This window comes from Ursus arctos, unplaced genomic scaffold, assembly GCF_023065955.2.
Source record: "Ursus arctos isolate Adak ecotype North America unplaced genomic scaffold, UrsArc2.0 scaffold_297, whole genome shotgun sequence".
Lineage (NCBI taxonomy): Eukaryota > Metazoa > Chordata > Mammalia > Carnivora > Ursidae > Ursus > Ursus arctos.
The window spans coordinates 1-21,366 of NW_026622982.1; the positions used below are offsets into that span (position 1 = coordinate 1).

Sequence of the window (21,366 nt, forward strand, 5' to 3'; positions counted from 1 at the left end):
GGTTCTAAGCACTTGTGGACAAGTCTACGATTCTGCTTTCCATCAGGTGACCCCTGTCCCTGAACTCTGACCATAACTCCTCCCTCAACTCTTCAGAGTATGGATGGTGTTGGCATCCTGCTGTAACTAATCTCTGGGTTAGCTTCCTGTCCTGCTTGTCTTCTCAACCTATCCTCTATGTAACATATTTCCTATCTGCATTAAATTCTCTGCTATAAATATTTGGTAGTTTTTTTTCCCAGTTAGATCTTGACTATAAACTGGACTAGTGGGAATGCAGTCTATGATTCAAGGTGAATGAATGGGAGGATCCTTAGTTACTTGACTCAAAGGAATAGGGGGTTGGGTGACAGCCCCAGAAAGGGTGCCTTGTAGCAGCCAGAGAAGTGAATGGAGGTACAAGGTTGGGCAAACAGATGCTACCCTTCCATCCTCTTGGATTCTTCAGGACCTTGCTTCTAAGCAAAACACAGCTCTAAATTTTCTTGAGAATCTTGAAGGAGGTGGAGCTATTGGGTTACTTTTTTTTCCTCTTTCAATGGCCAGGACTCCTATGCCTGCCAAATGACAGATAATTACCATCCTTCCCCTTGGCCAACCAAACCCCTTTACCCAGTGAACCCCCATACCCCCACACATATAGTAGTCATAGAAGCCTCCAGGATTTATTTTGATGAGGATTTTATTGTGGAGGATAATACAAGAGAGCAGCCACCAGGATTTATTTTGATGAGGATCATATTGTGGAGGATAATATAGGAGAGCAGCTCTGGGTGAATAGGTGGAGCTGTAGTTTCCTCCAGCTACCTGGATCCCCAGGTGTTTTTGTAGGCATTGTGTGTTTCTGGTAAGGCTGCAAGATTACAGTTGGTGTTTGAGATAACTAATCAACACAGGGGGAATATCCAGTTGGTCGATGGCTTGTGGTTGGCTGGCCTGGCCCAGAGCTCTGCGGATAACTAAACGGGCCTGTGATAGTAATGACCGTGGAGTGGCTACAGTGAGGAGAAACAGGTCATAAGAAGCAATTCCTAGTGTAATTCTCCCACCCAAGCCTGCATCCACCCTGCCCTGGCTCCTGCAGCCCTAATTGCTTTCTCCCTTCTAAGAAATTCCCCCCACTCTGTCCTCAATGCATGGTGCCAATAGGATCACACTGAGGCCTAGATAGGGCGTGCTCAAGGACACAAAACAGTCATTAGCAGAGCCAGAACCAGAAATGCTGCTAGTACTACCCCCCACCTTATCTTAGTGAACCCTTCCCTAATAAGGAATCTGTAACTTCTCCACTGGGGTCCTAGGAGAGGGAAGAAGGTGGTAGTTTCTCCAACTCATCCTAGAAGGATAGGCTTGGAGGGTGCATGGAGCTGAGCTACTTGAAACTCACCTCGGGCCTGTAGCAGCAATGCAGTGCCTTTATCATCTTGCAAGTTCAGGTCTAGGGAGAGAGATGGAAGGTAGATGTTAGCACCAAAATCAATTAACAGTTGGATGTACTCTGGTTCACAATTATGGTGGAGACAGATTTCGAGGAGGGTGCGGGGCTGTGGGACACGAGCCAATAGGTGCTGGTCAGTACAGTTGTAGTTAGGGTCTGCCCCATGCAGCAAAAGCAGGCGAAAACAGTCAAGGTGCCCATAGACTGCAGCCAAATAGAGGGGGCCAGAACATGAAGTTATGTTTGATGCCCAGACTGGTAGTTTAGCCTTGACATTGGCCTCTGCACCATGGACCAGGAGTTCCTGAAGGATGGCAGCAGCACCATCACGGGCAGCTGTGAGTACGGGAGAACAGTTGTTGTAGATGCTACCACCAGGACAGGCACCAGCTTCCAAAAGCACACGCACACAGTCCAGATGGCCATGACTGACAGCAGTAAAAAGTGGTGTCTGTGCCTTGACATCCAAACTGTCAACATCAGCACCATGTGCCAGGAGGACCTGCAAACAGCTGAGGTGGCCATAAGAAGCAGCCAAGCGCAAGGGTGTCCCAGGAACACCCCAGCCACTTCTACTGTTGATGAAACGCTTGTAACGCTCCTGGCACAAAAGCTGGTCCAAGGTATAGGAGTCGTTGTCATATACTGCTTGATTGAGAGCCTGCTTCTCCCCCATGTCGGTGTCCTCCTCCTCCTTGTCGGGCTGCAGGAGGGAGAAAATCTTGGTGATGTCCATGAGGTTCATCTTGATTGATTGGAGCAGAACTATTCTCATTATGAGCAGGAGGATATGCTAGGTCTGTGGGTGAAAAATATTGGGGGGAGACTGAAGGTCCACATCAAAAACCTGGATGCCAGCCCTTGCCCCCACCCTTCACCATCAGGCTCTTCATTCATGGGCCCCCTTCTTCCAATTCCTACTCCATCTTATTTTAGGTCTCAGAGATGCCTTCTATTTTTTTATAATAATTTTTATTATGTTATGTTAGTCACCATACAGTACATCCTTAGTTTTGATGTAGTGTTCCATGATTCATTATTTGCATATAACACCCAGTGCTCCATGCAATATGTGCCCTCCTTAATACCCATCACCAGCTTATCCCAATCTCCTACCCCCCTCCCCTCTGAAGCCCTCAGTTTGTTTCCCAGAGTCCATAGTCTCAGAGATGACTTTTAAAACAGATCAGGCCATTTCACAGCTTGGTGCCTTTGCATATGCTGTTCTTTTTTTTTTTTAATTTTAATTCCAGTATAGTGAACATTCAGTATAATGTTAGTTTCAGGTGTACAATATAGTGATTCAACACTTCCATACAGCACCCAGTGCTCATCACAACAAGTGTCCTCCTTAATCCCCATCACCTATTTCACCCCATCACCCATCTCCCCACCTACCTCCCCTCTGGTGACCATCAGTTTGTTCTCTGTAGTTAAGAGTCTGTTTCTTGGTTTGTTTCTCTCTCTCTTTTTTTTCTTCTGCTCATTTGTTTTAGTTCTTAAATTCCACATAAGAGTGAGATTATGTAGTATTTGTCTTTCTCTGACTGACTTATCTCACTCAGCATTATACTCTGTAGCTCCAGCCATGTCATTGCAAATGGCAAGATTTCATTCTTTTTTATGGATGAATAATATTCCATGGTGCATATATACCACATCTTCTTTATCCATTCATCTATGGATGGACACTTGAGCTGCTTCCATTATTAAGGGCCATATGCACCCCAATGTTCATAGCAGCAATGTCCACAATAGCTAAATCGTGGAAGGAGCCGAGATGCCCTGCAACAGATGACTGGATTAAGAAGTTGTGGTCCATATATACAATGGAATATTACTCAGCAATCAGAAAGAATGAGTTCTCAACATTTGCTACAACATGGATGGCACTGGAGGAGATAATGCTAAGTGAAATAAGTAAAGCAGAGAAAGACAACTATCATATGATTTCTCTCATCTATGGAACATAAGAACTAGAATGATCAGTAGGGGAAGAAAGGGATAAAGAAAGGGGGGGTAATCAGAAGGGGGAATGAAACATGAGAGACTATGGACTATGAGAAACAAACTGAGGGCTACAGAGGGGAGGGGGGTGGGGGAATGGGATAGGCTGGTGATGGGTAGTAAGGAGGGCACATATTGCATGGTGCACTGGGTGTTATACACAACTAATGAATCATCGAGCCTTACATCGAAAACCGGAGATGTACTGTATGGTGACTAACATAATATAATAAAAAATCATTATAAAAAAAAAGAAATTTAAAACTAGACCTACCCTACAATCCAGTAATCGCACTACTGGGTATTTACACAAAAAATACAAAAACACTAATTCAGAGGGATCCATGCACCCCTGTGTTTATAGCAGCATTATTTACAATAACTAAATAATGCATATGCTGTTCTGATTGACCTTCAAATTCCTACTTCTGGGAAGCCTTCCCTAGTCTTCTCCTCTTGCTCAGGAATTCCAAAGGATCACAACTAGACTTTAGCTATGAACTTTCACACTACATTTGCACTTATCTGTGCTTCAGTGTGTAAACTCCAAGATAAGGAATGCTGTATCCATCTTATATTCCTCCACTCCCGGTAGGACCGATATCATGACTGGGGATTTGGTAGAGGCATTTTCCTTAGTTCAGAATGTGTGGACTAATGAGATGGCTCTGGTCTGGCAGTTGCTAGGCCAGCAGAATGTTGTTCTGTGGTGTCAAGTTGTCATCCCTAAGCATTCTGACATTAGTCTCATGGGGCAGGCCCTCAATTCCACCTGTCAGCCTTTTAGATGAAGTTCAACCTCCTCACAGTCCTTTATATGTGATCTTCCCTCAGACTCAGGCCCCATGCTTCAGGCAACAGAGCTACACAGGAAATGGATGTTGAAAGACATTTGCTGATTAAATAAAGAGGTGACATTACAAAGAACACTTCAAGTAAAATGAAATCAAAGATATGGCTGGAAATAGTAATTTTCAGGGCAAGTCCTCTTTGGTGGACAACTGGTTTACCCCCAGGACCACTTCAATACAGAAGTCCCTTTGATTCCCAGCATCTCCTTGGATCCCATGGATTCCCCATCCCTTTGGGTCAAACCTTTTCCCATCATCTCTGCCCCACCAAGCTTAGAGCCTTGCCTCATCCCTCAACTCTTCTCTCACCATTATCCTCAGGCCTTATAAAATTAGCCACGGCCCAATAACTGACTTAACCCCTTGACATTACCTGTCTTGTTCCTAGTGCTCCAAAGCCAAAGTCACCCACCTCAGTTTGTAATGTCATCAGGGCAAGCTCATAGGTTTTTCAGAGCTCAAGTCTCCCTACTCTCCCATACCCTGCAGCCACGGTCTCAGGGCCACACACCTCCTTTTATTCACTGTCTATCTCCACCCCTCTTTGTTAGCCTGGGACCTCAGGTACATACCTCATAGGAAAAAAAAAAAACCTGTGAGGTGGGTGGGTGGGGTCTCCCCCAACTTTAGGCCCCTCCTCACCCACTAGCATCAACTCCATATATGGTCTTATTATTTATTCATTTGAGGTATGCAATAATAAGTAGAGGATTTTAGAAATCAGACAGACCTTAGTTTGCAACTCAGCACCCCCAGTTCCTACCTGAGAAGACTTGGGAAAATCTCTTCCCTTCTTTTAGACTCAGTTTCTTCATCTACAAGACAGAAATGATAGTCCCTGCTTCATGGGGCTGTTCAGAGGAAAAAAGCTACCATATATTAGGTCTTTAAAAGGTGAGTTTCCTCTCTCTGCCCCTTTAACCTCCTCAATGGCTCCTTCCCCTCAACCATCTTAGGAAACAAAACACTTCTATGGTCCTTTGTCACACTCTAGTCACATTTCTCTTCATCTCTCTTTTTTCCTCTGAACATATCCAAAAAGTTGTCTACCATCTATTTCCCTATCTCCCATTCATTTCTTCACCCTCTGCAGTCTGACTCCACTCTTCCTCAGTCACACACTGAGATAGTTCTTTAAAAAGTCATCCTTGTGGTTAAATCTGCTGGCTGATTCTCAGATCTTTCCTTCTGTAACCTTCCTGGTACATCTGTCCCCACTGACCACTTTCTCCTACATACTCTGCCCTTGGTTTCCTGACCAGCACACTCTCCTGATTTTTCTCCCCGGCGTTCTACCCTGAAATAGTTATGCTCCCCTTTGTTGTCTTCTTGATCCTCTTTTTTCCAGTCCCTGAGCTGCAGTTCTCACGTTAATTCTGATGATTTCAAGTTTATCACTCCAAGCTGCCCAGCTCTCTTTTCAGCAAAAAGGATGTATTCACTGAGTTTCTTCAGGTACTTCAAAGTCAGTAGTATCACACCACCACTAAAATCACCATCATCACCAAACTTGATCCATATGTGTTTCTCACTATCCACCTGGTCAACCAAACCAGAAACCCAAGACTCATGTCGGTCCTCTTATCTCTCTGTCCCACTTTCATCCAATTGTTCATCAAATCCTATGGATTTTACTCCCTAGAGACCTCTACAGACCACCTCCTTCAGACTTATCCCCATTGCCAGTGCTTTACCTAAGCTGCTATCATTCTTTCTGTTGACTGTTGTAGTAGTCTCCTAGCTGTCTCAGTATTTTTTCCACATCATAGATAAAGCGATCATTTAAAAATGCAAATATGGTCTGTGTCAATCCCCTGTTTTAAATCCCTTAATGGTTCCACTTTTTTTCAGAGTATAGCCCAGATACTTTAACCAGGCTCACAGGTCCTTTATGAGCAAATCTTGGCCAACATCTCCAGGCTCACTTCCTGCTACCCCTCTGCTTATACCCCATGATCCAGCAATAAGGGAAAAGAAATAGCTCTCTATATACATCATGCTTCTTTCTGTCACATGCACTTCCTTCTGATGACTCAGTTTCTCCAGAGTCCATACTCTTATATAACTGTAGCAGTCATGACACTGTATTATAACTCCTTTATATGGGTCTGTTTTACACCCACTGCAGAACAAGAAGCCATATAAAGTAGTGGTAAGACATGGTCTTGAATTCTGCTTCAATTCCAGCTCCATTACTTAGTAGCTGTATAACCTAGAGCAGATCACCTAATCTCTCTGTGCCTACCTCATCTGTAAAGAGAGGATGACAGTAGTACATGTTTCAGAGGGTTATTGTTAGGATTAAATGAGTGAATACGTAAATTAATAATTAAATAAGTTAAGTGTTTAGAATAGCACCTGAATGTAGTAGTCAGTAACTCAGTAATTGTAGTACCAAGCGATTATTATTACCTAGGTCTCCAATTTCTATTATTGCCCCCTTACTTTAAGTCCTATAACCTCAGAGCTGGAATGCATCAAATAAATTATTTAATTCCCTTAATTTATAGAGAGAAAACAAAAAGCTCAGAGGAGAGCAGGGATTTTTTTCTAAGGTCACATGGCTGCTATTGTCAATTGTCTCATTAGCAAGAACCCAGAACACACCTATAATCTTGTGCTTTTCAAACTATTTCACGTAGTGGGACAGGTAATATCATCCTCATTTTGTGGATGAAGAAAACTGAAGTCTGAGAAGGAAAGGATTTGGCAGGTGCCTTACATCAAGGAAATAGCAGAGCCAGAAATAGACACATGTTAACCTACGGCCTATCCTGTTCATTCTATTGCAACTTGAAAAACAAACACATCCCTCTTTCCCCTATTTTAAGTAGACTTACATTGCAGCTCCCAGAATCCTCAGGTTTGAGAATCATGCTGAATTCAAGGGATTTCAGTCATGGAAGATTTCTTTACAGATCATTTTCTGACAGCCAATGTGGATTCTCTTACTATTTGGTGGTGGACAGGTTGGTTCCAGGGAGATGAAGAGGGCAAGGAGTATGGAAGGAAATGCAAAAGCTCTCACAAAGGTCATACCAGGAGCCCATGGCAGGGCCCAACTAATGAGCCTCCATGGGGAGATCAAGTCATGGACCCCAGCTGGCTTGGGCACTTGAGTGAACTGTGTCTTATTAGATAGAATAAGAAAGTCTAATTAGTCTATTGTCTAACTTCACCTTGCTGTGGTTATTAAGCTAAGAGTTATTATGTGACCGTTCTATGCAAGGATCTCCTTTCAGATCCCCAAAGGGCAGGGGTTTTAAACCTTTTTTTTTGTGACGTTGACCTCTATGGCAATTTGGTTAATCCTCTTGTCCTCTCTCAGAATGGTTTTCAATACATAAAATAAAACAAATAAGATTAAAGGAAACCAATTATATTGAAATACAGGTATTTTTTAAACTGCCTGATATGGTAATAAATGTTCTTTATTATTCCCTGCATATTCTCAGACCACAATGCTTTGAAATTGGAACTCAATCACAAGGAAAAATTTGGAAAAAACTCAAACACTTGGAAACTAAGAACCATCCTGCTCAAGAATGATTTGATAAACCAGGAAATAAAAAATCAATTTAAACAATTTATGGAGACCAAAGAGAATGAAAACTCATTGGTCCAAAACCTATGAGACACTGCAAAGGCAGTCCTAAGGGGAAAATACATAGCCATCCAAGCTTCACTCAAAAGAATAGAAAAACCTAAAATGCAGTTTTTATATTCTCACCTCAAGAAGCTGGAGCTGGAACAGAAGAATAGACCTAACCCATGCACAAGAAGGCAGTTGATCAAGGTTAGAGCAGAGATCAATGAATAAGAAACCAGGAGCGCAGTAGAGCAGATTAACAGAACTAGAAGCTGGTTCTTTGAAAGAATAAATAAGATCGATAAGCCACTGGCAAGTATTATTCAAAAGAATAGAGAAAGGACCCAAACTAATAAAATTATGAATGAAAGGGGAGAGATCATAACCAACACCAATGAAATTGGAAGGATCATTAGAAAATTTTATAAACAGCTTTATGCCAATGTACATGCCAATATACCTGATGGCTCAGTAGTTAAGTGTCTGACTTTGTCTTAGGGCATGATCCCAGACTCCTGGGATCAAGCCCCACATCAGGCTCCTCCACTGGGAGCCTGCTTCTTCCTCTCCCTCTCCCCCTACTTATGTTCCCTCTCTCACTGGCTCTCTCTGTCTCTGTCAAATAAATAAATAAAATCTTAAGAAAAAAAGCTTTATGCCAAAAATTAAACAAATGGGAAGAAATGGATGCCTTCCAGGAAACCTATAAACTACCAATACTGAAACAGGAAGAAATTGATTATTTAAGCAGACCAATTAATTATGAAGAGATTGAAGCAGTGATCAAAAACATCCCCAAAAACAAGAGTCCAGGGCCTGATGAATTCCCTGGGGAATTCTACCAAACATTCAAAGAAGAAATAATACCTATTCTTCTGAAGCTGTTTCAAAAAATAGAAACAGAAGGAGAACTACCAAATTCATTCTATGAGGCCAGTATTACCTTGATCCCCAAACCAGGCAAAGACCCCATCAAAAAGGAGAATTACAGACCGATATCCCTGATGAATATGGACGCCAAAATTCTCAACAAGATCCTAGCTAATAGGATCCAACAGTACATTAAAAGGATTATCCATCATGACCAAGTGGGATTCATCCCTGGGATGCAAGGGTGGTTCAACATTCACAAATCGATCAGTGTGATAGATCATATGAAAAAGAAAAGAGTCAAGAACCATATGATCCTCTCAATTGATGCAGAAAAATCACTTTACAAAATACAGCATCCTTTCCTGATTAAAACCCTTCAGAGTGTAGGGATAGAGGGCACATTCTTCAATATCATAAAAACCATCTATGAAAAGCGAATATCATTCTCAATTGGGAAAAGCTGAAAGCCTTTCCCTTAAGATAAGGAACAATACAAGGATGCCCACTCTCTCCATTATTATTCAACATAGTACTAGAAGTCCTTGCAACAGCAATCAGACAACAAAAAGGGATAAAATGTATCCAAATTGGCAAAGAAGAAGTCAAACTGTCTCTGTTCACAGATGACATGATAATCCATATGGAAAACTCAAAAGTCTCCACCCCTAATCTACTAGAACTTACAGAGCAACTCAGTAATGTGGTGGAATACAAAATCAATGCTCAGAAATCAGTTGCATTTCTATGCATGAACAATGAGACTGAAGGAAGAGAAATTAGGGAATCCATTCCATTTACCATAGCACCAAAAATCATACGTTATCTCATAATTAACTTAACCAGAGACGTAAAGGATCTATATTCTAGAAACTACAAATCACTCTTGAAAGATATAGGCAAAAGAATGAAACTTGACCACTCTCTCACCCCATACACAAAGATAAACTCCAAATGGATGAAAGACCTCAATGTGAGACAGGAATCCATCAAAATCCTAGAGGAGAACATAGGCTGCAACCACTTTGACCTCGGTCACAGCAACTTTTTTTCATGACACATCTCCAAAGGCAAGAGAAATAAAAGCAAAAATGAACTTGTGGGACTTCATCAAGTTCAAAATCTACAAAGAACTTCTCAAACTCAATACACGAGAAGCAATTAAACAAATCATAAAATGGGCAGAAGATATGAACAGACACTTTTCCAATGAAGACATACAAATGGCTAACACACACATGAAAAAATGTTCAAAATCATTAGCCATCAGGGAAATTCAAATCAAAACCACACTCTGAGATACCACCTTATGCCAGTTAGAATGGCTAAAATTGACAAGGCAAGAAACAACAATTGTTGGAGAGGATGTGGAGAAAGGGGGTCCCTCCTACATTGTTGGTGGGAATGCAAGTTGGTCCAGCCACTCTGGAAAACAGTGTGGAGGTCCCTTAAAAAGTTAAAAATTGAGCTACCCTATGACCCAGCCATTGCACTACTGGGTGTTTACCCCCAAGATACAGACGTAGTGAAGAGAAGGGCCATATGCACCCCAATGTTCATAGCAGCAAAGTCCACAATAGCTAAATCGTGGAAGGAGCCGAGATGCCCTTCTACAGATGACTGGATCAAGAAGATGTGGTCCATATATACAATGGAATATTACTCAGCTATCAGAAAGAACGAGTTCTCAACATTTTCTGCAACATGGACGGCACTGGAGGAAATAATGCTAAGTCAAATAAGTCAAGCAGAGAAAGACAATTATCATATGATTTCTCTCATCTATGGAACATAAGAACTACGAAGATTGGTAGAGAGGAAAAGGATATAGAAAGGGGGTTAATCAGAAGGGGGAATGAAGCCTGAGAGGCTATGCACTCTGAGAAACAAACTGAGGGCTTCAGAGGGGAGGGGGGTGGGGGAATGGGATTGGCTGGTGATGGGTAGTTAGGAGGGCACATATTGCATACTGCACTGGGTGTTATACGCAACTAATGAATCATCGAACTTTATGTCAGAAACCAGGGATATACTGTATGGTGACTAACATAATATAATAAAAATATATTATTATTTAAATAAAAAGATCAAAAGCTCCTGTACAGCAAAGGAAACAGTCAAAAAAAGTAAGAAGCAGTCCGCGGAATGGGAGAAGATATTTGCAAATGACACTACAGATAAAAGACTAGTATCCAAGATTGGAGGAGGAGAGGAGTTAAGATGGCGGAGGAGTAGGGGACCCCTTTTTCAGCCGGTCCCCTGAGTCGAGCTGGATAGGTACCAGACCAGCCTAAATAACCACGGAATCAGCCTGAGACGCAGGATGATGCATCTGGATCTCTACAAATGAACATCTCCAGCACTGAGTATTGAGGTACCAAGAGGGGAGCTGTAAACCCTGCACGGATATCGGAAGATAAACGGAAGGGGGAGGGAGCCGCCGCGTTTGGGCGCCGGGAAGCGGCAGCCACCTGCATGGGGGAGTGGGCAGACACACAGAGGGCACCCGTGAGAGAGCGGACTGAGACCGGTGAGCCGTGAACGCGCGCGCCACCAGGCATCTCCCGGAACACCGGAATCCCGGTGTGCTCACGGGATCCAGACTGAGACCGGGAACTCCCGGACCGCGCGCGGGGCGGCTGGCGGCTGGCGGGCCACCTGCACGGGGGAGCGGGCGGACTCGCGGTCGGCACCCGCGAAACAGCAGACTGAGACCCTGAACCGGGTGCGCGCGCCACCAGGCTTCTCACGGAACTCCGGAATCGAGGTGTGCTCACCGGGCATAGACTGAGACCGGGAGACCCGGGAGCTCGCGGGGTGGCCGGTGGCTGGCGGCATTAGAAACACAAAGGACAGAGACGCGCCAGCCCTGGAAGAGAGGGCAGGGTCGCCGAGTTGGTGCGCACATCCCGGGACGCCGCAGGGTTGAGCAGCACCAACAGTAACAGAGTTAAAGTGGCCAGAATATCAGTGGAGAACGGGCCGCAATCCCTCTGTTCTGCGACAATGCAGCCTCTGCTGCTCTGACCCTCAGAAGAGGCATAGCCGGCCGCCAGGGAAAGCCGCCAGAGAACAAAAGCCTGGAAATACCGGCTCAGAGAGTGCCCATCCCCATCCTCCCTCGCAGGGGACACGGAGACTCTAACCAAACAGGGCTGCCTGAGTATCGGCGCGGCAGGCCCCTCCCCCAGAACACAGAAGGCAGGCTGAAAAATCAAGAAGCCCACAACCGGAGGCGCCTGGGTGGCGCAGTCATTGAGCTCCTGTCTCCGGCTTAGGGCGTGATCCCGGCGTTCCGGAAAGGAGTCCCTCATCCGGCTCCTCCGCTGGGAGCCTGCTTCTTCCTCTCTCACTCCCCTGCTTCTGTTTCGTTCTTGCTGACTGTCTGTCTCCCTCTCTCAGATAAGTAAATAAATAAAATCTTTAAAGAAGAAGCCCACATCTCTAAGATCCCTATAAAACAAGGGGCACGGCCTGGGACCCAGTCAATAATTTTGGGCTCTGGAAACCCCGCAACCTCTCTTCATCAGAATGACAAGAAGGAGAAGCCCCCCCCAGCAAAGAAAAGACAGTGAGTCAGTGGCCTCTGCCACAGAAGTAACGGATATGGATGTAACCAAATGATCAGAAATGGAATTCAGAGTAACAATGGTCAAGATAATGAGTAGACTTGAAAAAAGTATTCAGGAAAATATTACTGAGAATATACAATCCCTAAGGGCGGAAATGAGAGTGAATTTGACAGAAATTAAAAATTCTATGAGCCAAATGCAGGCAAAACTAGAGGCTCTGACGGCCAGGGTCACGGAAGCGGAGGAAAGGGTTAGTGAATTGGAGGATGGGTTAATAGAGGAAAAAATAAAAATAGAAGATGGTCTTAAAAAAATCCACGCCCATGAATGTTGGCTACGGGAGATTACTGACTCAACGAAACGATCCAATGTTAGAATCATCGGCATCCCCGAGGGGGTGGAGAAAAACAGAGGTCTAGAAGAGATATTTGAACAAATTGTAGCTGAAAACTTCCCTAATCTAGAAAGGGAAACAAAAATTCGTGTCCAAGAGGCAGAGAGGACCCCTCCCAAGCTCAACCATGACAGACCTACACCACGTCACGTCATAGTGCAACTCGCAAATATGAGATCCAAGGATACAGTATTGAAAGCGGCCAGGGCAAAGAAATTTCTCACGTACCAAGGCAAAGGCATCAGAATTACATCAGACCTGTCTACACAGACCTGGAATGAGAGAAAGGGTTGGGGGAGCATTTTTAAAGCTCTTTCAGAGAAAAACATGCAGCCAAGGATCCTTTATCCAGCAAGGCTGTCATTCAGAATTGATGGAGAAATAAAGACATTTCAGAATCGACAGTCACTAGCTAATTTCGTAACCACGAAACCAGCCCTACAGGAGGTATTACGGGGGGTTCTATAAAAGTAAAAAGGCCCCAAGAGTGATACAAAACAGAAAGTCACAGCCAATACAAACAAAGACTTTACTGACAACATGGCAGAATTAAAAGCATATCTCTCAGTACTCAGCCTGAACATTAATGGTTTAAATTCTGGTTTCAAACGCCACAGGGTTGCAGATTGGATAAAAAGAAATGACCCATCCATTTGCTGTCTACAAGAGACTCATTTCGAACCCAAAGATGCATTCAGACTGAGAGTAAGGGGATGGAGTACCATCTTTCACGCAAATGGACCTCAAAAGAAAGCTGGGGTAGCAATTCTCATATCAGATAAATTGGATTTTAAACTACAGACTATAGTTAGAGATGCAGAAGGGCACTATATTATTCTTAAAGGAAGTATTCAACAAGTGGATATGACAATTATAAATATATATGCCCCCAACAGGGGAGCAGCAAGATACACAAGCCAACTCTTAACCAGAATAAAGAGACATATAGATAAAAATACATTAATAGTAGGGGACCTCAACACTCCACTCTCAGAAATAGACAGAACACCCTGGCAAAAACTAAGCAAAGAATCAAAGGCTTTGAATGCCATACTCGACGAGTTGGACCTCTTAGATATATATAGAACACTACACCCCAGAACCAAAGAATACTCATTCTATTCTAATGCCCATGGAACATTTTCAAGAATAGACCATGTTCTGGGACACAAAACAGGTCTCAGCTGATACCAAAAGATTGAAATTATCCCCTGCATATTCTCAGACCACAACGCTCTGAAATTGGAACTCAACCACAAGGAAAAATTTGGAAGAAACTCAAACACTTGGAGACTAAGAACCATCCTGCTCAGGAATGACTCGATAAACCAGGAAATCAAAAATCAAATTAAACAATTTATGGAGACCAATGAGAATGAAAATACAACAGTCCAAAACCTATGGGATACTGCAAAGGCAGTCCTAAGGGGGAAATACATAGCCATCCAAGCCTCACTCAAAAGAATAGAAACATCTAAAATGCAGTTTTTATATTCTCACCTCAAGAAGCTGGAACAGCAACAGAGGGACAGGCCTAATCCACGCACAAGGAAGCAGTTGACCAAAATTAAAGCTGAAATCAATCAAGCAGAAACCAGAAGTACAGTATAGCAGATCAACAGGACTAGAAGCTGGTTCTTGGAGAGAATCAATAAAATTGACAGACCACTGGCAAGACTTATCCAAAAGAAAAGAGAAAGGACCCAGATTATTAAAATTATGAATGAAAAAGGAGAGGTCACGACGAACACCATTGAAATTGGAAGGATTATTAGAAATTTTTATCAACAGCTATATGCCAATAAACTAAGCAATCTGGAAGAGATGGAATCCTTCCTGGAAACCTATAAACTACCAAGATTGAAACAGGAAGAAATTGATTTCTTAAACAGGCCAATTAATTATGAAGAAATTGAGTCAGTGATAAACAACCTTCCAAATAACAAAACTCCAGGCCCGGACGGTTTTCCTGGGGAATTCTACCAAACATTCAAAGAAGAAATAATACCTATTCTCCTAAAGCTATTTCAAAAAATAGAAACAGAAGGAAAGCTACCAAACTCATTCTATGAGGCCAATATTACCTTGATCCCCAAACCAGGCAAAGACCCCCTCAAAAAGGAGAATTACAGACCGATTTCCCTAATGAATATGGACGCCAAAATCCTCAACAAGATACTTGCTAATAGAATCCAACAGTTCATTAAAAGGATTATCCACCACGATCAAGTGGGATTCATACCTGGGATGCAAGCGTGGTTCAATATTCGCAAATCAATCAGCGTGATACATCATATCAACAAGAAAAGACTCAAGAACCATATGATCCTCTCAATCGATGCCGAAAAAGCATTTGACAAAATACAGCATCCTTTCCTGATTAAAACCCTTCAGAGTGTAGGAATAGAAGGTACATTTCTCAATCTCATAAAAGCCATCTATGAAAAGCCTACTGCAAATATTATTCTCAATGGGGAAAAGCTGGAAGCCTTTCCCTTAAGATCAGGAACACGACAAGGATGCCCACTCTCGCCACTATTATTCAACATAGTACTAGAAGTCCTTGCAACAGCAATCAGACAACAAAAAGGGATCAAAGGTATTCAAATCGGCAAAGAAGAAGTCAAAATGTCTCTCTTCGCAGACGACATGATACTCTATATGGAAAACCCAAAAGAAGCCACTCCCAAACTATTAGAAGTTATAGAGCAATTCAGTAACGTGGCGGGATACAAAATCAATGCTCAGAAATCAGTTGCATTTCTGTACACGAATAACGAGAACGAAGAAAGAGAAATCAGGGAATCCATCCCATTTACAATAGCACCAAAAACCATATGTTACCTTGGAATTAACTTAACCAGAGACGTAAAGGACCTTTATTCTAGAAACTATAAATCACTCTTAAAAGACATTGAGGAAGACATAAAAAGATGGAAAGATATTCCATGCTCATGGATCGGAAGAATTAACATAGTTAAAATGTCCATGCTACCCAGAGCAATCTACACTTTCAATGCTATCCCGATCAAAATACCGAGAATGTTTTTCAAAGAACTGGAACAAATAGTCCTTAAATTTGTATGGAACCAGAAAAGACCCCGAATCTCCAAGGAACTGTTGAAAAGGAAAAACAAAGCTGGGGGCATCACAATGCCGGATTTCGAGCTGTACTACAAAGCTGTGATCACAAAGACAGCATGGTACTGGCACAAAAACAGACACATAGACCAATGGAACAGAATGGAGAGCCCAGAAATGGACCCTCGGCTCTTTGGGCAACTAATATTTGATAAAGCAGGAAAAAACATCCGGTGGGAAAAAGACAGTCTCTTCAATAAATGGTGCTGGGAAAATTGGACAGCTACATGCAAAAGAATGAAACTTGACCACTATCTCACACCATACACAAAAATAAACTCCAAATGGATGAAAGACCTCGATGTGAGACAGGAATCCATCAAAATTCTAGAGGAGAACATAGGCAACAACCTCTACGACATCGGCCAAAGCAACCTTGTTCATGACACATCCCCAAAGGCAAGAGAAACAAAAGATAAAATGAATTTATGGGACTTCATCAAGATTAAAAGTTTCTGCACATCCAAGGAAACAGTCAGAAAAACTAAGAGGCAGCCCACGGAATGGGAGAATATATTTGCAAATGACACTACAGATAAAGGACTGGTATCCAAGATCTACAAAGAACTTCTCAAACTCAATACACGAGAAACAAATAAACAAATCAAAAAATGGGCAGAAGATATGAACAGACACTTTTCCAATGAAGACATACAAATGGCTAACAGACACATGAAAAAATGTTCAAACTCATTAGCCATCAAGGAAATTCAAATCAAAACCACACTGAGATACCACCTTACGCCAGTTAGAATGGCAAAAATAGACAAGGCAAGAAACAACAATTGTTGGAGAGGATGTGGAGAAAGGGGATCCCTCCTACATTGTTGGTGGGAATGCAAGTTGGTACAGCCACTCTGGAAAACCGTGTGGAGGTCCCTTAAAAAGTTAAAAATTGAGCTAGCCTATGATCCAGCCATTGCACTACTGGGTGTTTACCCCAAAGATACAGACGTAGTGAAGAGAAGGGCCATATGCACCCCAATGTTCATAGCAGCAATGTCCACAATAGCTAAATCGTGGAAGGAGCCGAGATGCCCTGCAACAGATGACTGGATTAAGAAGTTGTGGTCCATATATACAATGGAATATTACTCAGCAATCAGAAAGAATGAGTTCTCAACATTTGCTACAACATGGACGGCACTGGAGGAGATAATGCTTAGTGAAATAAGTCAAGCAGAGAAAGACAACTATCATATGATTTCTCTCATCTATGGAACATAAGAACTAGAATGATCAGTAGGGGAAGAAAGGGATAAAGAAAGGGAGGGTAATCAGAAGGGGGAATGAAACATGAGAGACTATGGACTATGAGAAACAAACTGAGGGCTACAGAGGGGAGGGGGGTGGGGGAATGGGATAGACCGGTGATGGGTAGTAAGGAGGGCACATATTGCATGGTGCACTGGGTGTTATACACAACTAATGAATCATCGAGCCTTACATCGAAAACCGGAGATGTACTGTATGGTGACTAACATAATATAATAAAAAATCATTATTAATAAAAAAAAAAAAGAAAAAAAAAAGAAAAAAAATAAAGTTTTATTGGAATATAAAAAAAAAAAGACTAGTATCCAAGATCTACAAAGAACTCAAATTCAATACATGAGAAACAAATAATCAAATAAAAAAATGGGCAGAAGATATGAACAGACACTTTTCCAATGAAGACATACAAATGGCTAACACACACATGAAAAAATGTTCAAAATCATTAGCCATCCGGGAAATTCAAATCAAAACCATACTGAGATACCACATTACACCAGTTAGAATGGCAAAAATTGACAAGGCAGGAATGAACAAATGTTGGAGAGGACATGGAAAAAGGGGATCCCTCTTATAATGTTGGTGGGAATGCAAGTTGGTACAGCCACTCTGGAAAACAGTGTGGAGGTGTCTTAAAAAGTTAAAAATTGAGCTACCCTATGATCCAGCAATTGCACTACTGGGTATTTACGCCAAAGATACATATGTAGTGAAGAGAAGGGCCATATGCACCCCAATGTTCATAGCAGCATTGTCCACAAAAGCTGAATTGTTGAAGAAGCCGAGATGCCCTTCAACAGATGACTGGATTAAGAAGATGTAGTCCATTTATAGAATCGAATACTACTCAGCCAATAGAAGGAATGATTACACAACATTAGCAGCAACATGGGCAGGAGTGGAGGAGTTTATGCTAAGTGAAGTAAGTGAGGCAGAGAAAGACAATTATCATATGGTTTCACTCATTTGGGGAACATAAGAAATAGGAAGATCTGTAGGAGAAGGTAGGGAAGAATGAAGGGGGGGTAAACAGAAGTGGGAATGAACCATGAGAGACTGTGGACTCTGGGAAAGAAACTGAGGGCTTCAGAGGGGAGGGCGGTGGGGGATTGGGATAGGCCGGTGATGGGTATTAAGGAAGGCACATATTGCATGGTGCACTGGGTGTTACATGCAAATAATGAATCATGGAACATTGCATCTAAAACTGGGGATGTACTGTATGGTGACTAATATAACATATAAAAATTATTAAAAAATAAATAAATAAATAAATAAAATAAAATAAAATAAAAATGGAGCAACATGTGTAAAAATAAAGGAAACAATGGATATACTGTATGGTGACTAACATAACATAATAAAAAATTATTATTAAAAAACCACATTAAATACCAAGGTCTATTAATAATTTTATGTGATGATGAGCATAAGTGACATTTCCAGATCTGGTCCACAAGGGTAATATGATATGAAATATGGTTTCTTCTGGTGATCAAGTTATAGGAACTGGTAATACTACTGCCATTTGCTGTTTGAAAGGAAATCGTAAATTTCAGTTAGAGATTCAAGGTAAAAAGAGGTAGCTGTTTGCTTCATCCATGTTTTTGTACCCTTTGAATTCTATCTAACGCCCTCTTTTGGGTCTATGAATACACTTTTAGAACTACAGGGTAGTGGTTGGTTTCAGTGGGCCCTGGAACAGTCCTCTAGGCATTAGTAGACTATTTTTAAGCTTTACCTTCCTCCCCACAACCTGAAGAGCTCTGCCCTTCTGCCCTTGAGTCCATCCAGATGCACCACACAGCACAGACAAATAACACACATCTACACAAAGACAAATCTTTACCTTCCCTATATTGTATAACCACAATTTCCCTTAAGAAGTAGGTCCATTCGGTTGGGACAGAAATAGCAGGAAGCTATCATCATAACCCTCCTTCCCTGTTTAGGCAGATTTCTCTACCAATTTCCCAAGCACCCCCAGAAACCAGATCCAGCAAGAAAAACCTATGAAGGGTGGTGGTTACAGGTCCATGGGCCTGAAACCCTAAGGGATCATTCCTTCCTGGTAGCATCATTGAACTCTAGGCTCCAGATACTCACTGGGCTTCGGCCTGAGGCCAGGCTGCCTGGGGTCGCTGCCAGCTGCTGCCCCTCTGTGAAGCACTGGGCTGTGGTGGCCCCTCTACAGGGAACCCCTATTTGCCCTGAGGCCTAAGCAGGCAGGGTCCTTGATTTCCACTGTTTACAACACTGCCTAAAGGCTAGGGATCAGGTCCAGGGGCTAATTTTAGGCTATCCTCCACCCGCCTAGTGCCTTTCTGGGAGCCATCCCAGCAAAAGGAGGGGAGGGCCATTTGCAGGGAAGTTCTGGAAGGCCTGACTGACAAATAGACAGGTGCTTGCTGAAGCTGGGGCTCAGGCTTCCGCTTACCCCTCCTTACTATTGAAACAGGAAACACAGCCAGGCTTCTGCACTGTAGGTGTACCCACCTGTCCACCAAAGGGCCTGAGAAGGCCCACCCTCCTCTACTACATCTCCCTCTGGGCCAGGGACTCTTTTTCCCCCCCTCCCTAACTTAGCCTCTCTGAATTTCTTTTTTCCATTCTTGAAGGTCCAGTAACACATCACTCTTCCCTCACACCACCCTGCCTCCACTCCCAAGAGTGAGGAGGACAGTGAGAAGCAGAGACTCCCATACTGGAACATGTATCAGTAAAGTTTAAGAAGTTTTTTTTTTAAAGTTTGAGAAGGCCCTGCTCATTTATAAGTTCTCCCCAATATAGTAGCCTCCATTCTGCCTAAAGAAAATGCCCACAACCTCTCCCACTCTTCTCATACTTAAGGCATCAACCCAAATATGTCCAGCATTGGAAACTTTGTCAAAAGCTCAGTTCTTAAGGGTATCATCTTATCTCCCTGGTTGTCTTTAAATGAAGGCAGTCATGGGGAGATACTTTTAGAAATAGTCATATTATCTGTTTTAGGTGTCACTCAAATAGAATCTGGGAGCCAACTCCCTCTTCCCTCTGTTAAAAAAAATGCCAGCCTATGGGGCGCCTGGGTGGCACAGCAGTTAAGTGTCTGCCTTTGGCTCAGGGCATGATCCCGGTGTTCTGGGATCGAGCCCCACATCAGGCTCTTCCGCTATGAGCCTGCTTCTTCCTCTCCCACTCCCCCTGCTTGTGTTCCCTCTGTCGCTGGCTGTCTCTATCTCTATTGAATAAATAAATAAAATCTTTAAAAAAAAATGCCAGCCTAGTGTTTGGTATACAAACTATACCACAAACAATCTGATCATGTCTAAGAAACTTTTTATGGGGAAATTGTCAAGTAGCTGCTATACAAAAAGTTCTAGATGCAGGAAGAACACACAGAAAAGACAGACATGGTGTCCCTGAAGGAGCTCACAGTTTATCAGGAAAATCAGATATGGAAACAACTAAATTTCATATAATGCAAAAATGTCAGAACTAAAAGCTGGCTATGGTTATCCTGCATCCATCCCATCTTGCAAATTAGTCCAGGGGGTTACTGCAGGGTTCTGCATCCCTACATGCTCCCACAAACAATAATAACTTGAATTTTCCTGCAAAGATATTCCAGTCTTCACAGAACACTGATTCCAAGACATCAGAGTCCTTCTACTTCCTTTCCAATCAACAAGGAAGGTAGGGTTTAAACTGGGGAACAAAAAACAACAACCCAAAAACAAAAAGTCAGTGAGGGGACCAGAGATGTGTTGAGATAAAGCACTAGTAACCCAGTTTCACATGATTACTTTGGTGTTAGAATATCCACATTAAAATTTCCACATTTCTGAGAGATGTTCAATTATTTCTGCTTAAATGCTTCCAATGATAGGTCACTCTTTACATCCAGAAGCAGCAAATCTCATTACTGGGCAGCTCAGCTAGGCTTTCTTTCTGCTAAACTTATATCTGCATCTATAAAGCACCTCTGAGGTTGACTGCTGATCCTATCTTTGCTCACCCTTAGAATCTCAGAGAGCACGGTCACTTCCTTTGCCTCCAAACAGCTCTTTAGGTATCTGAACTCAGGTGTCCTATCCTTTATGTCACCTTATCTCAGGGAAAATAGCCCAACTCTTTTAACTATTTCTTTCAAGCTGGTGTTTACCCAGTCCCTTCCTAAGCCTTGTCTACCACACTTATGAAGTGGTCATGCAGCCTCCTTACACATTGACAACACCAAGAAATTCACA

At 42.6% G+C, this 21,366-nt stretch overlaps 1 protein-coding gene across 2 annotated transcripts; it reads right to left on the minus strand.

The window, feature by feature from the left end:
- Window positions 1–664: 664 nt before the first annotated feature.
- Window positions 665–19,395, minus strand: LOC130541813 (ankyrin repeat and SOCS box protein 12). Of its 2 annotated transcripts, XM_057304056.1 has the most exons (4): window positions 19,244–19,395; window positions 5,060–5,111; window positions 1,388–2,237; window positions 665–995 (listed from the first exon to the last, which is right to left on the minus strand). In XM_057304056.1, exons 3-4 carry the CDS (start codon window positions 2,211–2,213, stop codon window positions 862–864), a joined length of 960 nt encoding a protein of 319 aa, XP_057160039.1. In that variant the 5' UTR covers window positions 2,214–2,237; window positions 5,060–5,111; window positions 19,244–19,395; the 3' UTR covers window positions 665–861. The 2 variants fall into 2 exon arrangements, with proteins under 2 accessions (XP_057160039.1, XP_057160038.1); XM_057304055.1 differs by lacking the exon at window positions 5,060–5,111.
- Window positions 19,396–21,366: the final 1,971 nt, after the last annotated feature.

Bases quoted from the DNA above. Each gene is read 5' to 3' on its own strand.
- LOC130541813 (XM_057304055.1), bottom strand. From the start codon at position 2,213: ATGAGAATAGTTCTGCTCCAATCAATCAAGATGAACCTCATGGACATC. The intron at 996-1,387 runs GTGAGTTTCAAG...TCCTCACTGTAG, and splicing joins ATTGCTGCTACAGGCCCGAG to CCACTCCACGGTCATTACTA.